Here is a 24,887-nt window from a genome sequence, read left to right on the forward strand (position 1 = left end):
CGTTTCGCCTTGGGATTCCCTAGAATGAGCTGGAGGGTGTCTCTGGGGGAGAGAGGGATGTCTGGGTTTCTCCCCGCAACCTGAGCTCGGATAAGCCGAAAATAGATAGATGGATGATTGGAAATACTTCAATACTCTTTCTTTAAGGAAGCTACTAACATTTTGTAGGCATGGATATTTGAAAGAAATCCAGTAAATTGATCTGAAACATATGGTTTCAGATCCTCTACTTTTAAATGATGTCAACTTGGAGAGACCCTTTAAGTCGCTCTCTCTTATTCTTGGTTTCTTTCTACTCCTGTGGAAACAAAAGCTCAACTTTTAATACATATACAGAAAACTGACCCTATCATATTAATTTTAATACAGCATACATGTTTTCCAATACATTTTATGGTTTTTACAGTTGGGTTTCAAGTATTTTTTTATGACATCATGGACTTTTTAAAATACATTTCCCATATAGAGTATAAAGTATATGCTTATGATGTAAGTATCTGCTTTTTTTGTCTAAGCTGTCTTGTTTCTGACAAGAGCTGTATGGTTTCCAGATTTGTCACTCAGAGCTCATGAGTAGTTTCTGATTTCAAATGAGTTTGAGGGAAATATCCGGAACTAGATTGTTTTACCAGAACACTTTGAGATACAAAACAATATAATTTTCCATTGACTTCAATTATGTGTTACTTTGTGTCACAAAGACCCCCCCCCCCCTCAAATAAATGCATTGACGCTTGTGGTTGTAAAATAAAATGTAAACAATTTCACGGCTTATGTCACTGTAAAAGTCTTTGATCTCAGCCATGTGGGCAGATTTTAATGACTTGCTTCAACTAACAATAATGTTTAGTTTCTGTCTTCATTTGACGCCTGCATGCAAAAGCAGCTCTTTGACAACATAAATAACAACAGTGCACCAGCCAGCACCTAATATCGCAGATCCAGGATGTAAAATACCCATTGTATTTTAGAGACAATGAAATTAAGTAAAAAACCCTCTATGATGGATGTGCCTAGTCTAAGTTCCCTTGTCTTTGTGATTCATTTCCCAATCTCCTAAGTGCTGCACACTTAAATATAAGAATAGAAGGATTCGGCAGGAAAGGGATTCAAAAAAGCTAAGAAATGAGGGACAAAAAAGACCTCTGGATATCCCATTCTCACTGGAAACTATAAATACCTTTGGAACAGTCCAGTCTGCGGACCCTTTTCTCAGGATCTGCAGGTTTGGCCTGGTGTCTGCTGAGTAGACCTGGCCTCAAAACTGCACTTGCTGTCTGGCTGGCTGACTCTTGTGTCAGCTACATTTCACTTCACAAGGGTTTTCATCTGCTGACACAGACAAAATGAGCGGAGGGAAAGAGTGACTGCTACAGAGCTAAAATCAAACAAAGATGACACTATGCAGCGGTTTAGGAGATAAAGGCATGCAAGATGAACTTTTAATGTAACTTTAGCAAATTAGGTTTTACAAGAAATCACGTATTTTTGCTATATGATGATCCTGCTATTTTCTAAACTGTACAGGTGTATCTCATTAAATAAGAATATCGTAAAAATGTGCAATATTTTGTCAAAAACATGCAAAATCCATAGATGGATTCATAACACATAAAGTGAAACATATAGTGAGAGCCCAGAATTCATTGTATCAAAATAACAGAATATTGGGAATATGGAAACTCATCTTGTCATACACTAATCAGATAATAAACTCAATTCACCTGCAAAGGTTCCATAACAATCTAAATGGTATCTCAGTTTGGGTCAGTAGGCCACACCATCATGGGAACGACTGCTGACTTGGCAGATGTCCAGACGACATCTTATTGACACCCTCCACAAGGAGGACAAGCCACAAAAGTTCATTGTTATAGAAGCTGGTTGTTCCCAGAATGCTTTATCCAAGCATATTCACAGGAAGTTGAGTGGAATAAAAGAAGCAAAGGGCTCACCAGAAACAGGGATAACAGCAGTTGAATCTGAAAAACTCACAGAGAAAGAAATAGCAATTAGAAGGATTTTATTGACACAATATTTTAAATCTTTGGCGCTCAGACCTCGGCAGGAACATTAATGCTGAATTATACTTTAATATGCATAAGTAGATGTATGAGAACAGGGATGTTCCCCCCAGGTCTGAAACTGGTGGTGGAGTGGAGATAGAAGAAGTTTGTTCAGTCCATATGGTGATCTGTTTAAGATAGATGTCCAACTTGATAAACACAGGTTTGCATGAACTGTCCATGATGAGCAAGCTTGAAGTGACTGTGGAGAGGAAAAACTCCCCTTTGGGAAGAAACCTCTGGCAGAACCGGGCCCAACATGGTGGTCTTCTGCCGGACCAATAACGAGGTGATAGGGAGTGCTGAAGACTGAAGGGAGAAAACACTCTGATGGGTTGAGGATGGAGGAACGTCTTGGAAGCTAGATGAACTCAGCTACGATGGTGGAGAAGGGGTTGGGGGTGGGTTGAATCGGACATCTGATTCGAAATCCGACATGCAATCCGTTTGCGCTTGCTGGTTAGCAGGCTGAGATATGGATTTGAAGTTGCTTTTAAGATGAGCGCGGGATGCTGATTGGCTTCATGGAGGTGTGGTTCGTAGCTGATTGGCTCACATCAGAGGCGGATCGGACTCTGATTGAATGGAGGCAGGCGATGAGTTTCTTCGATTGAACTTGTGCTTCAGCTTAATTTTTGAGAGAATTATCAAAAGTGAAGATGGCATTTCTTTTGGAAGTCAAGGTCCCAGTTTGCTTGAAGTCCAGAGTGAAGTCTCCACAGTCAGTGAGGATTTGGGTTGCCATGTTATGTGCTTGTGTTGGTCCACTGTGTATTCTGCAGTCCAGTCAACAAAGCCATCTAGCAGAATATTTTAGAGGGCTTCCTCCTTCTTCCTGCTGACGAGCTTCATCAACATGCTGATTTCATTTTCCAGTAGGACTTGGCTTCTGTCCAAACTGCCAAAGCCACCAAAAGCTGGTCCAATGGCCTTTTACTGTGCTTGATTGGCCGGCAAACTGGCCGAACCTGAAACCCATAGAGAATCTATGGAGTGTTGTGAAGAGGAGGATGAGAAACACCGGCCCCAACATTACAGATGACCTGGTGGCTGCTACTAAAGCAGCCTGGGCCTCAGCAGAACCACAGACTGATCGCCTCCGTGCCACGCCACATTTATACTGTAATTCAAGCAAAATAAGGCCCCCCAAGTGTTGAGTGCATGAAATGAACATCATTTTCATCATATGACCATATGTAACAATTTTTATTCAAAATGAGGTCGCAATGTGTGTGAGTATAAGTTCAGATATGAAATTTATCTTTACTTTTTGGAGGGATTTCTTCTTTTTTGGCTGTTAAAACTGATCCTACAGATTTCCCACCTTATCTTTCCTTCAGTTTACAATTCCCTGTCCAGCGTCTGTCATCTTGCACGTTTATTTTCGTCTGCGAGAAGCCAGAGAGTGTAGGAAGAAGTAATGAAAATAGCAGTTTGTGGCTTCTGGACATTCTGGAGAAATGAACAAAATGTAATATGGTTCCAATTAGGGGAGGAAAAAAATATATAGCAATAGGGACAGAGGAAATGAAAGTATATAGTGGCCGGTTAGATTTTCATCTTCCAGCCCCTCTCTCTGTCCTATTTCTAGAAACTTCTGTAGAGTTCGACTTACACTGCATGCAGCCGATCCTAAGTTAAAAACACAGCTTAAATGGCCCATGACGACAGAGCAGGAAGAAGAAAACGTACTAATTAGTGGAAATACTCTTTAGCAATGGATCAAAAGACCGAGATCTGGTTTGTGTATGGGTGATGAAAGCTGCAAGGCAGTGGCTATTGATTAGAAAAGGGGGAATAAAATGTCTTCAACATCAGTCAAGCATTGAAGGGGTGCAAATTAGGAGAATTTAAGAGAAAACGAGAAACAGATTATAAAAAAAAAAAAAAAAAGCAGCTTCAGCCGCCGCTGTGTGGCGTGTTGCTGTGCAGCAAATGTGGCCAAATTAAAGTATTTTAATTCGCAAAATACATAACGATTCAGGTCCATATTTTGAAGATCAGGCTGTAAAAATGTGAGAAGGCTAAAATGAGAATGAGTAGATAAGGAAAATGACTGACACGTCACCCTGGCTACAGCCTGTCAACACAGTGGACTTGATGAGGCAGCAAAAAATAATAATTTCTTCCGCGCCTTCAAGTATTCTGAAATAATCCACAAGCTTTCTGAGCTGTTCTGCAGAACAGAAAGGAGAACAAAAAGAGAGCCAGTGGAGGAGATAGAGATCGTGATCGCTCCCATATGTGTGCGCTGACACCTGATATTTGTCCTGGTGGTTGAATCAACATTCTCGACTAGTGACACAGATGTGCACGCCGTCTGTTACAGTTCAGAAGTTAAATAGCTGAGGGGGGCGGGGGGGTGGGGGGAACTACCTAAGGAGATGAGGTGATACTCCTTTGTTTATATTGAGAGAGGATATTTAATAGACTCATAAAACCGTAATTGGCCAGACTGCTGACGGGCACTTTGCATCCTGGCTCGCAAAGTGCATAACCTTTCTGTGAACCCATTCTGGTGTCATATGAAGCTGATTTGCATTATCTCGTCCAACAGTGCCTTCATCTTGGCTGTAATACCCGGTTCCCGCCTGATTTATCGCTTTTATCGTTTAATAGACGGGGGGGAAAACACTGAGGCCGACACCTGTGTTGGTAATATTTATTCTCAAGATGAGATGTGATTTCCTCTACTTCCTTCATCTGCCATTCAAGCAGGTGTAGCTCATTTCCCCTCACCTCCTCCTTTTGTCCTGTTTCTGTTATTCAAATCAAGTTGGATCCTCAGTTTTGCTGCTGAAGGATAAAAAAAACCACCTCTTATTTAAAAAAAAAAATTGCACACTCTCAATTCTATCCAGTTTTTCTTCCGTTTGGCCAAAATCTGTATGCTGCATGCATCTTTAAGGGAATGCTCTAAGGTCAGCGGGTTTACGGTTATATCCATATACTACTGCGGCAGAGGGATACAGATTGGCATACACGGACTCAGAAAGTCCAGATGTTGTGTCCTCTGGCTGCCCTTGAGCCATGGTAGTTGTAGCTGCAGCTGCCTTGTGGTTCCTTAGCCTGGAACTTTGCTTTTACAAGGAGAAGGTGAACAGAAGCCCAGAGCAAACCCTAATCCTCATCCATGGCTGCAGCTGCCAAGTCTCGAAGACATCTTAACCCGAGGGCTCAAGGCTGCACGTGTCTGAAGATATGGGTGTGATCTTGTTGGAGTGATTTACAGAACATTCTTTCAGCTGAGAGCCTTGATGCCAGTTTATTTGCCTTGTACGGACTAAGTTGTAGCAGGAGGCTCCGCAAAGACCAAAGAGATGAAAGGTTTTTCTTCGCTGAAAGATATTTTAGTGTTTTTTTTGTGTTACTCACAGTGAGAAGTATAATTTAGAGAGGTATATAGAGACTATAGAGAGGTAGACAATAAGTAGGATGGAGGGTTTGTGCTCAAAATGTATGACTGGAACCTTTGATGGTGCAGATCATTCAGTAGGTTCTGTTAGAAGTTTTTTGGGGGGTATTTTTGCATTATTTTATTCATTTTTAAATTTAATATGTATCTAAATCCCCCGCTCTGACTGTCTCCGTCGTTGTGTCCTTGGGCAAGACACTACACCTGCAGGTGGTCAGAGGGCCCGGTGGCGCCGGTGTATGGCAGCCTCGCCTCTGTCAGTCTGCCCCAGGGCAGCTGTGGATACTAACGTAGCTCACCACCGTCAGGGTGTGAATGTGTGTGTAAACGGGTGAATGACTAAACTGTAGTGTGAGGCGCTTTGGAGGTCATCAACACAAGTTAAAGCGCTATACAAGTACAAGTCATTCTGTTTTCCCCAGTTTCGACAAACCTTTGATATTAATTTCAGCCCCTTTTATGTCTGATTCCAGAATGACCATAGCCTATTTTGTGTATAATATAAATCCATATCAGGTAAAAACCCCGCAATTGTATTTATCCTTTAAACATCTAAAATAAAACAAAATTATTATATAGGTAACAGAACTTTCTTGTGGTATTTTACAATTAAGCTCCACATGCATGGTTTTAATTACAGAATTTTATTTTGTGATATTAAACTGGTATTATTATGCAGTTTTGAGTAAATCTTGCTTTCATTTTATTTATATTTAAAGTAGAGATTTTTTGACCAGAGTTTTTAAGCTTTGATCTGCTGATGCTAATTTGAGCTGATTCTGATGTTATTTACAGAGCTGCGATTAACAAAATTCAAAATATTATTTGTGGTTGAAATAAAAATGTAGGAAATAAAATGCACTGATTTCACTTAGACCTTTAATTAGTTTGCTTGTGTTGAATCGTAATTAGGTATCTAAATGAGGAACAAGTCGTTCTGTGGCAGCTCTGCTGGAAAACGAGGTTTAACATTATTTTAAAGCAGTAAACAATAGGATTACAGGATTTTAGTCATATGCAATAAATTAGAATATGCATTGTGACAAGGCTTGTTTGAAATGAAAAGCACTTTTTGAAAATAAGTTTTGAACAGATATTAAATATACTTTTCATCATGCCCACATTTGTTTTGAAAATGTTTTTTATTGTTCTGATTTCACGCTGTAATTAGATGAGTTATTTTCATTAGCTGTAAGCAGTAAATCATCTAACAACTAACAGATATAAAGGCTTGAAAACATCAGTCTGGGTGTAATTAATCTATGTAATGTGTTCACTTATTTAATTAAGTTACCGAAATCATGAACTTCTCAGTCATACTCTAATTTATTGAATGAACAGTTTTAAATATCTCATATTTGTGGTTAGTACACTTAGCACTGTTAGATCTAATTACTGTGCACCCCAGTCAGTGTAAGTATGCCCTGCTTAATGAGTAAACCCTGTATTCATTAAGACTGCACAATATAGTGGAAATGTATCTTTATTATAATGTCACTGTACGCATTGTGCATTTCACAAAGATCTGACTGCACTGCAAAAGGTATTAGCTAATTATCACATCACTTCTAGTACCATGCATTCAGGTTCCCTATTACTTTGTATTTGATGACACTTGTTGCTTAATGTTGCATAAAACATTATGGAAGGTAAAGAGGTGGAACTAAGTGGTTTATGTAGCAATATAGCATTCGCCAGAAGCGACTAGTGGGTGGTAGTGGTGGCCTAGTGGTTAGAGCACCGTGTTTGCGTTCTGAGAAGGCTGTAAGAACCTGGTTAGATCCCTGCAGACTGCCAGCATAGGTCCCTTAGCAAGACCCTTAGCCCTAGATTGCTCTCTGGGCGCTGTAAAAGCTGCTCACTAGAGGATGGGTTACATCCAAAATACAAATTTCATTGGAATGTACAATTACAATGACAAATAAAGATTTCTTTCTTTTTGTCTTTCAACGTTTACATTAAAACCAAGTGGTTAAGATGAAAATATTTAACTGTATATTTATTTCTTCTAGTTGCTGCATAGACCACTCTTCCAGAGTCTATATTTGCTATGAAACCAAAGCAAAAACACATAAACACTGCTTAACTATATATTTATTGCATGCCGTATCATTATCAAAACATTGACCCAAATGTTTTCATTTGGCAACTTTTACTCATATTGCGCTAATATTCATGCTGTTCTTGCCAAAAGACATCCAGCCTTTCCAAACCCGTATGTTTTGATTTTCCTTTATAAGCCGGAAGATGATTTGATCTTGGGCGTGATTAACAAACATAAACAGATCTGGCGCCATCTAGCGACAGTATCGCAGAACTATCATAATGCTGGTTTGCTTAATTTATAAATCAATAGTAAATAATGCCGGAGCAAGCCTGATCCTCTGCAACGCCTTGCAATAAAGCGGCAGCTCGGCGTGATCAAATACCAACATTTATTAATTAAATACACCAATCTACAGCAACTTTAAGAGCCTGATATCAGAACGTTTTCTCACATAAGTCAACTCTGCAGACACATCTGAGCCTCGGCAGGTTTAGCGTCTGCTTCAGTGAACACCAACGTTCATGCTGTATTCCCAGCGACATTCCAGTCTTTTCCCTTTTGGAATCATATTTTTTGGACCTTTCTTCAATGTTTTGCTGGGAGATGTTAATAGTTGTTAGCCGCTTGTTTTAACACCTGCTCCACATGTGCAGTACGTATTTCCATTAATATCGTAAATAAACACGAAAGACTTTATTTACTAATAACTTGAGCAAAAACAAAGCATAAAAGACCAAAATGACAACTAATATGTCAGCAGGAAGTGATAATCTTTCATAAAAAAGCTTTGTATGTAACCAGAGTGAGCTACTGATGTATAAATAAATAAATAAAAGTCAAATAACCTGGCTATGTACCTTTAATGTGTTTCTGATCTTCTTGGGAAGAAACATATTTTCCATAAATTTTGCCTCATTTGTTGAAAAAAATTACCATACTTAGTAGAATTGCCATAAAATCTTGCAGAAAGCTTTAAGTTTGCCTACAGAGTAATTGCTGGGACTTATGCCGTTTGTTCGGAGTTACGTCACTGCAATTTGTCTAATTATCTAGACTTGCATCTTCTGTTGAAGTTGCAGCTGGGTGGAGTGTATACAGGCATGGCACTGGGCATGAGGTGAGGTACGCTGTGGCCTGGCGAACAGTCCGAGCCAATCGTGCATTCATGCCTTAACACCCACAGGCGATTTAGAACCATGATTTAACCAAACAAGCGAGCCTTATTGTTGTGGGAGGAAGCCAGAGCGCTTGCACATGTGTCGGGATAATATACAGCTTCCACACTGGAGGTTTGGACCAATACCTTTTGGCTCTGAGGTGTTAATGCTCCAGCAAAGCGTCCCAAAAATTGGGCTGTAAATATGACAAATACTTGATCTGCTCTAGCATCAGCCTGTGCACATTAACACTATTGTTTTGCAGCTGCCTCACAGTGCTTGCATGCTGATTGTGCACTTGGAGTCATTCTCTCTAAGCGTGGTGCTTATTAACTATAATTAGATTGTCATCATCAATAGGAGCTCAAAGGAAAATGTGTCATCCCCTAATACACTTTGCCCTGGCTCTCAGCTGTGTGTCAGCATGACTGAATATAGTATAAAATGATGATGGGGAATTTATTCTGTTTAATTGTTCACATTATTTGAACACAGCTGCAATCTCTAGCCAATAGCATGAATCACACTCCACATGTGGCTCCTGGAAGAGGCTCTGCTGTTAGAGACACCGAGCATTTTAAAACAGTTTGATCTCAACTTGCTCCTACTTTGGCCTGAACGCCAGAGAATCGTCTTGCCCGTGGAAGGAAATCGGCCAGTGGTGTCGGTAATGAACTGCTCAGTGGCAATGGATTCCTTCTGTTTATACCACTCCGGCTTCAGCCCTTCTTCCCCCTCGCCGTTTTCTGATCTATTGCTTTTTTTAGGCCGGAGTTTACTCTGGTCGTCTGCTGTTCGCTACGGGGATTCTTCAACCGTCTCTCCCGCGCGGATTTATCAAGAGATCCCTAAGCTCTGTTACCTGCGCGATGCAAACTAGTGGACTGCATACCAACAAATGGTATTCAGTCATGACTGCGGTGTTTATTCTAACCAGGACTTATTATCAACTGTGTCAGAGCTTTAGTCATGTTGCTTCAGAATTGTTTTGGAAAGCCAGCCCAGCAGAATGTTTTGCAAATCCTCTTAGAGGATAAAGCTTTTAAGGCGCGCACCAGGAGCAAGAAAACATCTGTTCAGCATACGGGCAACGTCAGTCAAAAGTCTGGTATGGACAGGAGCGAATCGTCCCTAAGAGAGGTGCAAAAGTTGAACTGTGCATTTGATGTCGGTGCACGGACATGTAGTACAGTAATTTCAAGTTCCTTGATAGATGAGAACTATAAATTTAGTTTGAACCTTGAGTGTGGCCTACGCCTTCAGCTGGCTGCTGCTGATTTCTACTTCTCTTTTATTTCTATGATTGGGATATTTGCTGCACAGGAGTCTTTACACTCAAACGCTGCATTCAGAGGAAAGTCAAACACCTTTTGAAATAAAGTTGCTCATATGGGAAGATATTAGATGAGTGAAAAACCTTTTTTAAGGAGGCTGATCATCCATTTTAAGAGCTGTAGTTTTGAAATGTCAGTTTTGATCCTCTAGCAACGTCATTGAACTATAAAATATTGAAACCTCTAAAAAATAAGAGTTGTCTTCGTCCTTAATCTGGTAAATCTTGGGCTGCTTGATTATGAAAGAACACTCAATCACAAATATTTAATATGATTACTCAATGTGGATTGCAGTTAATAAAAAGAGTGATGAAAAACTAAATGCAGTAAATGCATTTGGACAGAATTGATATTGATAGAATTGTTTTGTTCATTCTTTGGAGCTGAAATTGAAATGGGAATAATTACACTGCTACTACAATCTCTGTATTTCATTTTTGCACCACTAACACACTGCAACACATAGTCTTGAAAATATGTATTGCTCTTCACAAGTTGAAATCATATTTATCTTATATATTCCAGTTTGATCATTACCTCTGGTGTTCCACAGGGTTCTGGACTTGTAATATCTTTTCTTCTTTTACTCTGTCTTTGGGAAAATATTGTAAAAATAAAGATTTAGGTTTAATAGTTATATGTTGATTGTATTGTTTTCTTGGTAATTTGGATGCAAAACTGAAAATGACATTTAATTGCTGTATTTAAAATTCTTATAGGCTTCTTAAAGGCCTAAACATACTGTATTGGTTAAATATGTTGATTATTGGGTAATCAAAGTCATAACCATCTCATATATATATATATATATATATATATATATATATATATATATATATATATATATATATATATATATATATATATATATATATATATATATTCTCTACTACTTTACTTTGATTACCCAAAATCAATATATATATATATATATATATATATATATATATATATATACACTCTCTACCTACTTTACCTTTGAATCTCACCTCAAACAATTGCAAAGCTTTCCTTTTTGTCTTTGGATTTAGACGAGAAGAGCAAATGCCATTTAGATATGTGAGTATACAGCAAAAGCCGGAATCAATATCTCTAAACAAGATGTCTTTCTTAGAGTCCAAAACTTCCCATGTGAGCTAAGATATATTTTATGTCTGGTTTATGTAATTTGCACATCAACATCCAAATAAAAAGAGACAGCTTCCAAGTTTTGAGGAAGCTCTGTTATGTTTGATATTTATCGTAAGCAGGAAACTTTCCATGTTGCATGTAATCTCACCACCGCCAAAAATAAGTTTTAGCATGTGCTAATGCCAAATCATTATTATCCAGACATCAAGAAAGGAGCTGGCAGCGTAAAGCGAGTGTCATGTCCACTGAGTATGTTTTTAACATATTAGCTGAAGATTAGTTTGCCCAAAATAAAACTATACATACAGGTTAACAAACTCAATTTCAGCCTTTGTATTTTAAATAAAACTAATTTGTTTTTTTTTATGCGTGTGTATCTTAAAAGATTTACAACATCTAGCCCACAAATCCCTTGACGCTTGTAGCAGCAAAAGGGCTCTTTGTTAACAGGAGTTTTAATGTGCTTAGCCCTCATCTTAAGAGTCAAAGAGTCTCTTTAGGTCTACATCTACTCAAAAAGATAACATACTATTATAGCACCCTGTGGAGAAGGGAGTGAACTCGACAAATTCCTTTGCACAGAAATAAATAACACAAGCAGCAGTTCAACTGGCAAAGGGGGAAAGCTCTTTTTCCCATATTTCTTCAACGTTAAAAGCTTCTTTATCTGGAAGTAATTATCATTGTCCATATGTATGTAAATGAGTATCACCTGGGGAGCATTTGGGAGTATTAGAGTTCTTATTTAATGCTAAATTCAAGTAACCACATCCTCTGTATCTTCCTCTACACATTTGCTCCCCAAGCCACCAGTCTGGGAGTGAGAGGATAACAGCCAAGAGAAGATTTGGGGTTTGAGTTATTATTAACAGGAAGTGCATGTTGGTTCCTCCCCACACAGATGTGCAGAGCTCCTGTCGAATAGGAATCAATGCCACATTCATGTCAGCTGCGGCCTTTTGAGCTTTCACACATTTCATATTGCTACAATCACGCATTTAAAAACGTATTTTGTTGGGATTGTATGCGAAAGATCAACACATAACAGTGCATAGCATTGAAATGAAAAAGGTTTTCAAAACGTTCTACAAATAAAACTTTGAAAAGCACGGCGTCCATTTGTAATCTCTGATTAATGCTCTCCTTGGCTTGCCTGCAGGTGTGGAAAGCTACATGCATTCATACTGACACGTTTTCGGTACTGCCGTTCTGATTTGGCACATAAGAGTACCAAAAGAATACAGTGTTGTTTTAAACCCGTCCATATGCAGAATGCCTCTGTGCGGAACTAAAGTTCAGAAATCTACGGCGTGCAAATTAAAAAGCACCACCAAAACAAAGCAAAGCACGAGGACTTCCAACTAATACCATAGGCTGCTATTTGAAAACAGTAAGATTTCTAATTCAGCTGCAGCGATGATAGGAAAAGAAAGCTACATGTCGTGGCTTTTCAACACAACCAGGTAAATAGCTAGCTTTTCAAATTCCTCGTATGTGTACACATACCTGGCAAATAAAGCTTGCCAATTCGGATTTCACATAAGTTTATTACTCGCCTGAAATGATATCAAGATAAAAGTAAACATCATGGGATGTGCATAAAAAATTTGTCTAAGTGAGAGCTCAGCTGCCTGTAAAAGTCAAGCATCCGCAGACATCATGGTATTTACAGTAGCAGACATGTGACCGTTTGCTGATACGGTGTCGAGGAGAGTCCACCATTCAGCATTCTGTTACAACTCAGACACCTGATTTCTCATATATCAAAACACCTTCAAAAGCACTTGAAACATTATTTTTAAATAGTTCAAAGTCAGTAATCTTTTCTAGAAATTACTAACCAACTGCCTTTTTTTTTTTTACGAGTGGTTTTATTTTAGTATTTATTAATGAGATGCTGGGAAAAATGTAGTAAATCAAATTACTATTAGAATCTGTTGTTATTCATTGCTTATCACTGTATAAAATGTAAAAAAAAAAAATCCTAAAAAAAAATATTCTGTTTCTTTTGACGGAAACATACTGAGACTGACTTTATAACGGTGGTACGTACCAAACCGTGATTTTTGTGTTCGCATTTTTTGATGATTGATTGAACAGCACTCGGCGAGCTGTTCAGCGTACAGCACTTTATATGTTGGCGTAGAAAACCTCTGCGAAACAACGGAAGTTTGTGGTTGCGACTTGACAGAATGCTCAGCTGGTGTAAATAATCCTGCGAGGCGCTGCATATTCAGGAGTGCAACATTGCATCTTGAATTCTCCTCCTGCCCTATTATAGTTTTGTTGTCTGTGGTCGATTAACGGTTACACGAGAGCGAGTGTGCACAGTGGGAGGACAGGTTGGGACTGACAGAAAGCAGGCTTTGTCTTCTCGCCATGGCAGAGGCCTTCAGGATTGTTTGTTTGAGGTATTGTGGCTACGAAAAGACAACAATAATTTTGAGAGACACACAGTGGGATTTGAGGCTCGCAGCTCCTGTTTTGTGGAAAATGTTATCGCGATCTCATGGGAAATCCCGTTTAACTGTGCGTCTAATGCAAGATTCCCAGAAGATATAATGAGTTGGAGATTATATGGTCTAAATAGTGAGTTTGTGTAAAAAGCAGCAGGTTTATAAAGAACAGTAACTCATTAAGGTGACAGAAAAGATGCATAAAAGCCTATTTTTTTTTCACTCTCTGCTGTGCACACTGCAGGTTTAGGAGCGAAATTGAGCACAATACCTGCTAAATCCCCCACAATCGCTTAACTTCTTGATTTTGAGTGTGTTTTCTTTGCAAACATTCCTCTCACTTCGCCACACCTGGTTGTTTCTGCTCATTACCTCTGACAACATGTGTCATCTGTCACTGAAGACCACCTATTAAACGGCTGTTGTGACACGCAATCACCACGGATTTTGGTAATCTTAGCTACACGCGGGTCAGAAGTTCCCTTTCCTTTAACATCAACGATAACAGGTTGCTTTTCTTCACTGGACCGGTTCTGTTCTGTTTAACCACATGGATGTTAAAGGTATACTATGCAACCGGGGTTGATTTTCCAGCGAGGCTCCCCCCAGAGGGCAAAAGTAAAAGTGCACTGTCATAAAGATGCTCAGCTGTTCTGGTTTCACCTTCAAGCCAGGCGCGGTTGTTTTGAGCTTAGCAGACAGGCGAACGCAACGAAAAGTCGTAAAAATGGCAGTACAAACAATGACTAACACAGTGAAGGTATGAACATCAGGGTTTCCCGCAGCGCTATCTTGGCGAGGCGGCTGCGGCGGCCGGCTCGCCAAACTCACGCTACCGCCTTGCCAACATTAAAAAATAAAATAAATAATAATAATAATAATAATAATAATAATAATAATAATAATAATAATAATAATAATAAAACCTCTATATGCTTGCATGTTTATTTGACGTTAACACGCGGTTCTTTGTTGTAGCTTTCGCGCGTGCTTATAGTGAATGGCAGGGCAAAAACACATGGAGTTCTCGCCATAAAGCAAGACTGACTCTCGCGGTCTTGCACGAGACTTCTGAGCCTGTGGGTGCGGGGCGTGAGCTCTTGCAATGGGGTACCGCGCACGTGACGTCACCGTCTCAAGAGCAACGCCCCTTTTGCCGCTTAGGTAGGGCACACAGGAGAGAACGCACGGATAACCCAGCTATTACAAGCGCAACAGAACTAGCGATATGACCGACTTTACAGCCGTTAAACTTTCCCAAGACGATGTCCCAGGCACACGGTTTACTGGTCGCACTGTCGAAGAACACACCAACCTTCAGCTCAAACGATGGCTTGAGGTTAGAGGGCTTAAAAAGACTGGAAAACTGGCCGAGTTGATGAACGGTAAGCTTTGTTTTTTTTCCTGCGCGGCGATCATGGCAGCGTCGTCTGTTTTTTTTGTTGTTGTTTGCAATCACCGTCCAGGAATGGGTATATGTTTAATGTTTGTCTCATTTGAAATGTTTTTAAGTAAGCTATCCTGGTAGCAGGCTATCATGTTAGCGCCTGCTACCATGATAGCCTATATGCTGTCATGGTAGCAGGCGCTACTTTATTAACATGTCGGCCACCAAAATACTCTTACCTTGACTTGATGTCGCTGGAATTGGGTCAGGATGTTCTTCGGTTGGGCCCTTTCCTCCGACAAAATGCTTGCTACATATGTACTTGAATTTGGTAACTTTTTCCGGGTTGAACTGTTGTGTAGGCCGACCGCCCCGGTGTACCAAGCGCACACATTTCTCCTTGGCAGTCTTGAAGAAAACATCCTTCATATGCGGCCGATCAGCGTAACTCGAGTCGCTGTTGCACGTTCCATAGCAACAATGTTTAAAAACCATGGTCTTAGATTTGGAAAAAGCAGTCGTTTACCGAGTAAAACCTAGGTTAACGCACGTCTCTTTTACAGCAAAACAGCGGCGGGTTTCCGGAGTTTGCCCCACTGCGTACCACGTGATGTGACGTCATCGTGACATTGTGTTTCTAAAAATAGCTCGCGCGTGGTACCGCATTGCAGGTACGGTACTTCCCCCACAGACCACCAGGGCGGCCAAGAAAACCTTTGTTCGCCCTGAAATGACTCATTTAATCATCCAAATCGGTATGGAACACATTAATTAACTGAAAAATGTTGCATAGTATGCCTTTAAACCCCTGGGAAATTAATCTACACTCCTCCCAGCGCCTCTGTCAAATGTTCACCAATCACACCCCTTATGAATCGAAGTAGACCTAAAGATTATGTTGAGATTGACTTTGAACTTATTTTTTTTTATATCGTGGAGTTGAGTAAAATGTGTTGAAGATGTCTGTTTGCTTTATTTGTCCCTCAGAGTGCCAAGAGCCTTCAGAGCAACAAGGATTCCCGGATCCTGTGGGCCAAAGATGACTTTTTACTGACTATCGGCTTTGATACGGTAAGAGCTTTTAATCCAAGCTTTGTTTTATTATTATTTTTATCATTTGTGTCACAGCACAACAGCGAATGAACCACCTGATCATCTTAATCAAAACAAATCAATGTTTTTCTTTAAATTGCCATGGGAACAATATATATTTGTTATTATTTTTGGCAAGGCTCCAACATGAAAATACATTTTCAATATGACAAACTTTTTAAACTAATAAAAACCAATCCTATTGATTTTGAGACTTAGAATTAAATTTTATTTTTTAAACAAAAACTGTATGTCCAATTAGGCAAATAAAGCTGATTCACATTGTATTTCATGCCAAATGGGATTTAAGGGAATGGTCCTCCTTGAAAAGAAGAAAGCAGCATATGTTGCTATGAGGGATAAAGAAGATTATACTGTCATCCCTTTGTGTCACCGTGTGGATGGTATGTTCAGGATGTTGAGCAATGACGGTTTTCCCCACACAATTTGATGTGGGCCAGCCAGTTAAAGTTTGGTCTCTTGTGACCGGAGCACATTGTTCCACGTCTTTATTATCTCCATTAAATTAAAATTTAAAAGAACGTCTTCTAGCTTTCTTTAACAATGGCTTTCTTCTTGCCACCCTTTCACAAATGTCACAATTATGGAGTACACAAGTAGTCGTCGTCTTTTTGACAGATTCATCCATTCGAGTTGTGGCTCTCTACAGCTCCTCCAGAGTTACCATGAGCCTTGTAGCTCTTATCCTGATTAACGCTCTTGTTGTCTGGCCTGCCTATGTGGGTGTGGACAAACAGCCAGGTTTGCATGGGGTCCAACACTCTGTCCGTTTTCAGAATATGGATTTAAGGGCGTTCTGTGAGACGTTCAAAGCCGGCAATACAGTGGAGAGCTCTGTTTGATCATTAGATGACTTTCGTAAGAATTTGCTTACACTGGGTTTTATTTAGGGTTCTCAGATAAAAATCTATTTAATAGATATGCAATATACTCTTTTTTTTAGACTTTAATTGTAAAGAATGTTTAAAACCAGACCTATATTCAGCTGGTAATCTGGCAACACTTGAAAGCTGATGCTCAGACACTCCATCCAACTTGACTGAGTTCTAGCTAGCTATATAAATAAAATGCAACGTTTGTAGATATTATCTGCAAAAAAACCTGCTGTGGTTTACAAGGTATTCGCTCAGGGTTGCTGATTATAAATGCATGCTACACTATTACAATTTTCTTTATTGAAAAAAACAACAACTTAAAATGTATATTCTTTTTACTTCACAATTCAGCGCTACTTTTAATTTTTTTTGTCACATAAAATATCAATTAAAATTTGTTAATGCAACAATATGAAAATTTGCAAGTTCAAGAGATAAAATGGCAAAGCAATGTAACCACAGCTTTTGTTTATGCTCTTACATGAAAAAAGGGAACACAAGTCAAATAACACAGCTAAGAGTTCAGACCATGTTATCAGTTTATAGTTATTATGACAAGATGATGACTTCCCTTGTCCTGGTATGCACCAAACTTTACTATATTACCTATCCCTTGTATAGCATATTTTACATGAGACTTTTTCTCTAATAATAAGTAGGTGAACCTCTCTCCATCTTTAATTTTAACTGCTTTCATGAAAATCTAAATAAGTATGTCTTTTAAAAAAGATAAAGTTTTGTCTTCTTACTCCTGACTCCCTGTTGTTGTTGTTGTTTTTTTATATTAACGAGCTTAACTCATTTTCAGCTTTTCTTAAACATTCATGGTTCATATTCTGTATTTTGGTATCAATATCTGCCTCCCTCAGTTTGCCTCTGTTTCTGTTCCGGTGAATTTGCAGATGCGAACTCGTGAGGTGAGACTTTGGGACAGCAGGAAGCTCGGCTCTTCGGTCAGTTCGCTGTCACTCGGCACCTCCACTGGGTGAGTACTCCCACATCCTTATAAGCATCGCCCCGCCACAGCAGACATGAGCTGTCAAAACGCTGACCTTTCTTGCACTCTCATGCTCATTTGTCTGTGAGAGATCATGTGTTGCTGCACAAAAAGTGTGTCCCTGTGAACCGAACAGACAGGATATGTGTGTGGGATGTGCATACTTGAGTATTATGCACGTGTATAAAGTTTTATATGCTTGGGTCTTCACACCTCTATGTACTGTAAGATTGGGCAGGCGTGTGTGGACCTCCCGGCGTTATGACACTGTCTTTCTACATTCCTGCCATTTCCTGGGTCTGGTCTCACACACACTGACTCCTGTCATGTCTCAGCAGAGGGGTGGGTGTGTGTGTATACAGCGGAGGGTCAGGAAACGGCAGCAAACTCGCAGACACTTCTCCCCACAGCTCAGCCTTTGTCATTTCTCCAGTCGCGAGGTTTATTTTTCCTCACACGGCTGCTGAGGACCGGAGGGTAGCAGGAGCGTGGCTGTTTTCCAGAGAGCGGGGGGGTGTTGTTGAAGATTCCTTTGTCCGTTCCAGTTCAAGCATTTTAGCGCTGTTATAAACAGGTTAGTGGGCCAAGTTTCTCCAAAACTGGAGCTGACCAGATTTTATCAGGTCACAGAGCGTGCCGTGGGAGATTACAGCGATCCGTCACAGCAATCGGTGCTGTTTAAAGAGGCAGTGAAGAAGCAGCACAAAGCACATTTGTCGGCACAATCTCAAACGAATTTTGGTCAATTCTGCTTTCACAATCGCTATAAAGCGTCCTGAGTCCTTGTTCCTCTCCTATGTTCTCTTCTCTTCAGCTCCGCTCACAGGTTTTCTGCTGGATCTTGGTCTCAGGACTGAGATGGCCACAGAAGGTTGATTTTTTTATTTTTTTTTGTGTCTGTTGAGCCATTTATCTGTTGGTTAAGAGGAGCGGGTTAGCAGTGGGTTATAAGGAACACTTCCACGTGATCTTACTTTGTTTCACACCAAAATCACCTCAAGCTTTTGCTGCTTAAACAGCTTAATTTCAAAGAGGTTTGGGTAACAGTCCAACTAGAGCTCAGTGTACTTTAACATGTTTGTGTCTGTGACAGTAGGACAGAAAGGCTTTTTCCTGGGATAGCTCAGGTTGGTACGCAGATAGCATCTAATGGGTGTTAATAGAGACGTTTTTTCCCTCCTCCCATAGAACAAATGTACTCAAATCAAAAGTTTAATTGTTTCCGATTATTAGATTATTCAGTGTGTGAATATTATTCCAAGGCTTTCTACACATTTATTTTATCACAGGTGCCAACAAGTTTGACACAGTGGATTTCTAGACCGCTTCCACATGATTACCAAGAGAATTTATGTTTAGAAATGCATCTATATGTGTTTAAACAGTTCCATTAGCCTGGGATTACATAAAGGAGCTTTATTTCTGGGGGAATGTGATTTTGTTTTTCCCATGTCGTGACGTGTCTAATCGTTGACACTCATCTCAGCTTCCCTCCACTTCCTCTTTGATTTGTCTGAGGCGAACCGTTGCCCTTCAGCTTACCTCTCCGCAGTCGTCACGCTTTTCATGGAAAGAGAGGATATCTTATGCCACGCATCACGCTGTTTCTATGGGTTGCCAAAATATTCCTGATGGGTTTCAGACCATATGTTGGGGGAAAAATCCTTCTGGTTTGTCCCCTAAACCCATTACGGGGAGTGTTAATTAGTTAATTTTTCTGGCGAGTTCGTCTGTGGTGTCTCTGCTGGAAGACAGAGGAATGTTGAAGATTACCAAGAAATACTGTGAAGCTGCTTTTTTTGCTTCAACGTAAATTGTACGAGTTTAAGAGAATGTATTTCTGTGGACAAGTTGTTTCCTCCTTGTTTTTGTAGATTTCTGTGATCCTTCATACGCTTTTTTAAATTAGTATTAATGAAATTGAATTTGCCCCTAAAACAATATAAACTTTCTAATTTATCTTGATACTTATTTAGTTAAAACTAAAAATCTCCCCCTGGATGTAGCTACATGGGTGTGTGGGCTCACCCATCTGCTGTACCTCGGTTGTCCTGTTTTAGATCACTTCAATCATGCACTGGGATGTATCACACAGCTATCACTCACAAAGCCACATCACCAGATGGCCGCACACAGGAGGCAAGCTAACAAATGACAGATCAGATGTTGCCCTGCAATGAAATATACTGTTAAGAGAGGATTCGTTTTGTCATCTGCACATGGTTCCCGTGTCTCTTTCTTAGTGTTGTTTCAAGATTGTGGGACACTCCAGGTTTTGATCAAAGGCTGAGAAAGTTGTAGGAACCTGACTATCTTCTGATCTTTTCAGGTATTCTTGAGGCGTAGTTTATCTAGAGGTTTTTGGTGTGTTTATTTTTTGGTGTGTTTATTTTTTGGACTTGGTCTTCTTTTTTACTCATTTGCCAAACAGATATTGTATCTCACTCGAGTGGCCTAATGCGGGATGTACCCAATGTTGTGGTCAGTGAATTGCTTATAACTCTGTTCAAGCCTGTTGATTTACAAAATCACAACAAATATCAACTCACCACAATTTTTTAAGACAAACAGATCAAATGCACGCACCAAATAATTGATTAAAGTCATTTCAGCTATATAAATAAGTTAAATTCAATTGCATACAATCCAGCTTTATACTAGGTACAAGTCAGTTGATGAGACATATTGGCTATAAAAAGTATTTAACTCAGAAAGCCCAGACAAATGCTTCGAGCCACCTACATTGCAGCAATCCCTCGTCCTGAGTAATCCACTTTACTAGTACTTGTCCAGGGGTTCTTTCTTTGTGAAAGAAAAAGTAAAGCGTTAATGGCACCTGTACCTGTGTGGGTGGCTTCATCTAGGAAATAAACACAGGAAAACGGATGAGTGTTGTGGCAGTAGACAACAGGTAGTTCAAGGAGATGCGAACCATCAGAACTGCAAAATAAACAAATTGTTCTTGCAGATTTACTGTTTTGCACGGCAGCCATATTGACCTTGAACTTTGGACTCATCCTGGATCTCCAATGTTCTAAGTTAGAAAGTTTCAACCGCACCAAGTTAAATACCTTCAGGGCCATTTTTATTTATTATACTAAACCTGAAAACAAAAAGTGGCAATGCGTTTGATTATGTCATTGCACAAAATATTTGGCTGACATAAACTGACTCATGCTGTATCGAGGGCCAAAGAAAACCTGACTGGAGGGTTTGTTATAAGGTTTTTATTATAGGATCACAGAAAAATTATGGTATTTTATCGATTGTTCTCATCTAAACTAAAATCTTCCATTATAAAAAATCCTGCAAATAGGAGGTTTTGCGCTTTGGCCATCAATGTATTTTGTAGCTGCTTTATAAAATAGAAGATCATGTTCAGGCCCTCTGCAAGTCAAAAATCAAAGTCTATTCTAAATATGTTGTTTTTCTAATTTATAGAATGGGCAGGCGTTACAGAGCTCTGCTCCTGGTGCTTTTCACCATGTATTTGTCTTTTAATGCATAAACTCACAGGGCACGGGTCATTCTTGCAACTGTTCAGTGGTTTGCACACTAGCAATCAGTCACAATAGGCATAAGGATACCAGCGTCACTGGGACAGGATGATGTCTGACAAGAAACTCTACTTCCACATATCATTAGCATGAAGCTGTCCTCAAATTCCTTTTGGACTTGTGTTAATTTTTCACTTCACGGCTTGTTATCACGGTTGAGTTGTGCGCAAATTATTTCGTTTTAGTTCAGCTTGCTTGTTTATGGCCAAGCGTCTCTGGAAAAGAGACAGGACGCACTATTCAAAGCGAGACCTCGACTAAATTCTTCTCTGACCCTAAACCATCCAACGCCAATTACGCTTAAGCTGCAGCGGAAGCTCAAAGTCAAAACAGTCTTATTGGGACATTTCCTCCCCTGTGATTTCAGAGCTGAGGTATATATAAAGATGGATGCTTTTTTTTATTCTGGTCTGTTTTTGATTAAATGACTTGTGGTAAACATATTGTGTAACAGGATCAGCGAGTTGGGTTGTATCAGGTTAGCTGTGATGGCCACAAAGTTCAGTAAGACTGTTTCTTTTGGAGTTTCACAACACAAAGAGGCCTGGTATCATGAGCCAGTAAAACGGGGTTGTGGGTGGAATATAATTTGGAGGGATAATAATGGAGGGGAAATGTTTACTTTTAGGGTTTAAATAGAGACAGAAAAAGTGAAGGATAGATGTTGATGATTCTGAAAGGGGTATTTTGGACCACGCAAAGGTTACTATTACCACAAGCTCATTTTCCTTACAACTTGCAGATCTGGTCATTTGAGAAGCGCTGGAGCTGGATCTCTGTGTACAAGTGTTCCCTTCATGCTCTTTCCTCCATAAACCTGAATTATAATAATGAGTTTAATTAGGCCTCTAAGCCAGCTGCAATCAGCGAACTTTACAACTGGGCATGATTGTAACCAGCTTGCTTTAAATGTCATGATAGTTATGCATGGTCTGCTACTTTAGCACCTACTAATGCCTTCACAGTTTGCACGTCTATACACAGCCAATTGGAAAGATATCCATGCACCATGTGTTTTTTTTTGTTGTTGTTTTTTTTACATTGTCACGCTATAACCAAAAACAATGTATGACTTTAGGGGATACACCAACACAGAGTAGAGCATTGTGCATTGGGAAAATACTACGTGGTTATTTTTCCAAATAAAAATCTGAAAGGTGTGGTGTGCGTTTGTAATCGGCATCCAGAGATCACTACACTTAAAGCTACAGTGCCTGTATTCACAAAGGTTCTAAGGGTCCTCTCAGTGAACTCCTATCTAAGCCTAAAAATTCCTACAAAGGAGTTTTAGCTTAAGAGTGATTCAGGTAGGGTCTGGTGTGTTGTTTCGCTTCTTCGCTGATTAAAAATTGCCATAGTGGTCTACTTTCAGAGTAACGACCCATTGCCCTGCGTCTTTAACCCGTCGGGTCGCTGAAACTAATTAATGTCTCTCTATGCCAATGACAAAGTTTATCTTATCTACATATTAATAATTGTATAATTGTTATAGAAGTTTATGTGCTTATATCCTCCACTGTTCAGGTGATGGATCAGCCAAACAGCTCTTTCCGTTTCCACCATATTCCCTGCTAAAGACGCTCTTAAGGTGTGTTCACCCCAAATGCAAATAAGATGATTTTTTTGGGGGGGAATTCAGGAAATTGTACGATTTTTACTAAAATGATGTCACTAAGAGCTAGGGTTGTCAAAAGAATCGATACTCAAATGCTGTATCCGGATACAATTCTAATTTGGCATGGTATCGATACTAAATATTTTTAATTTGAGGCAAACAGAGAAGGGAAACCCAAAGATCTTGATAAGCCTGTGTTCAAACATTGTTTTAAATTGGTGGCAACAAAGTCGAGCAGCACAGCCACCTTGGCCAAGCTCAAGGAGCGACACCCTGGCCTTAATGATGATTTCCGACAGTTAGTAAATTGAAGTTCCCGTTCATAATTTAATACATTAAACATATTACTGATGTTAGCATGACCGGTGGTCCATGTTAATGTTGTGTGATTAGTTATGGCTAGCACTCTCAAAGGCACGTGTTGTATTTGGGTTATTTATTTAGCATTTATTTGCACACTTATTTAACTAGCATCTGTGTTCCATGTTGAGATTGAAAAAGGTGAGTTTTCATGTTGATAAAATATATGTTTTTTTATTATGTACAATTTATTATCCCTATGGTATCGAAAATGGAATCGCGTAGTGAATATTTTCCTGGATATCGATATCAAGTTTGAAATTTTGGTATCGTGACAACCCTACTAAGAACAACTTTGAGGAATCTTTGTGAATATGGGCACAGGTTCTTTAGGGTATGTTTCTTCTTACACATACAGAGATTGGAAGTTTTGCACATCCATTGGAAAATAAGTCAAGAACTGGTCTCGTTTTACCAGAACACCCTTTATTCTGGGCACCTCATCGTAAAAAACAGATGTGGTTAGTGTCTTTTGAACAGATTATCCCACCTGAGCAGTTGATCCCTGCAACTGCTCCAATGTTACCATCTGCCTCTTGGTTGCTTCTCATAACACCCTCCTTGCCCAACCTGTCGGCTCAGGTCTAGGCACTTCTGCCATCCTCTCTTCCATTTTCAGATGATGGATTGAATAGTTCCTGGTGAGATATCAAACCTTAGTATATTGTTTCTTATCTCAACGCTTTTTTGAACATCTCTACAACTTTCTCCATTAGCTGTATTCCTTAGTCTTCATGACGCTTTTTGTTCACCAATGTCATGTAACAACCCTTTGAGACCTTCACAGAACAGCTGGATTTGTTTTGATATTATATTAGACACAGAAGGACTCTTACTAATTAAGTAACCTCTAAAGATAATTGATTGTGCTATTTTATCATAGCAAAGTGTTGTTCTGTCATAAAAAAAAACCTCTAAGTTTGTACAAACAATGTGACAAACTGGTTTAAGGGGTATGAATGCTTTTGCAAAGCTCCGTAATGAGGTCACCACATGTCAGTTTGTGACAAAATGGTAAACTTCTTAGCTTTGACCCCTTTAATTGTCCTCAGTCACTACCAATGTTCTTCTCTTGCACATACATGTAAGGGTAGGTACACGGGTCTATCCTCTTTCTCCCCATCACGGGGAACCTTCACTTGGCGTCTTTTTCTTGGCGAGAGGCTGATTAAAACAGATCACTGCGGGCCAGAGAATCCAGCCTGTTGATTGGAGAAGACAGAAGCCTGTCCCCAGAGAGCTGGCCTCAGCGTTTCCTCCAACCCAATCACAGGTTAGACCGAGAGGTTGCCCTTTAAGGCGAACGCCGCTGACAGACTGAGCTGTTGGTCGACGGAGAGAGTCTTTTGTGGTGAAGAGATGTATGGGAATACCTCA

General features: G+C 39.7%; 1 protein-coding gene across 1 annotated transcript in view; it reads left to right on the forward strand.

Moving 5' to 3' along the window:
- The window catches only part of coro7 (coronin 7), a gene marked incomplete in the record, with an annotated part of 159,798 nt that overhangs the window by 38,208 nt on the left and 96,703 nt on the right, over window positions 1-24,887 (forward strand). Inside the window, 2 exon segments of the mRNA XM_036147988.1 lie at window positions 15,981-16,064; window positions 17,884-17,966. Of these exon segments, the coding sequence (XP_036003881.1) occupies window positions 15,981-16,064; window positions 17,884-17,966 (167 nt within the window).

Source organism: Fundulus heteroclitus, chromosome 16, assembly GCF_011125445.2.
Source record: "Fundulus heteroclitus isolate FHET01 chromosome 16, MU-UCD_Fhet_4.1, whole genome shotgun sequence".
Taxonomy (NCBI): Eukaryota; Metazoa; Chordata; class Actinopteri; order Cyprinodontiformes; family Fundulidae; genus Fundulus; species Fundulus heteroclitus.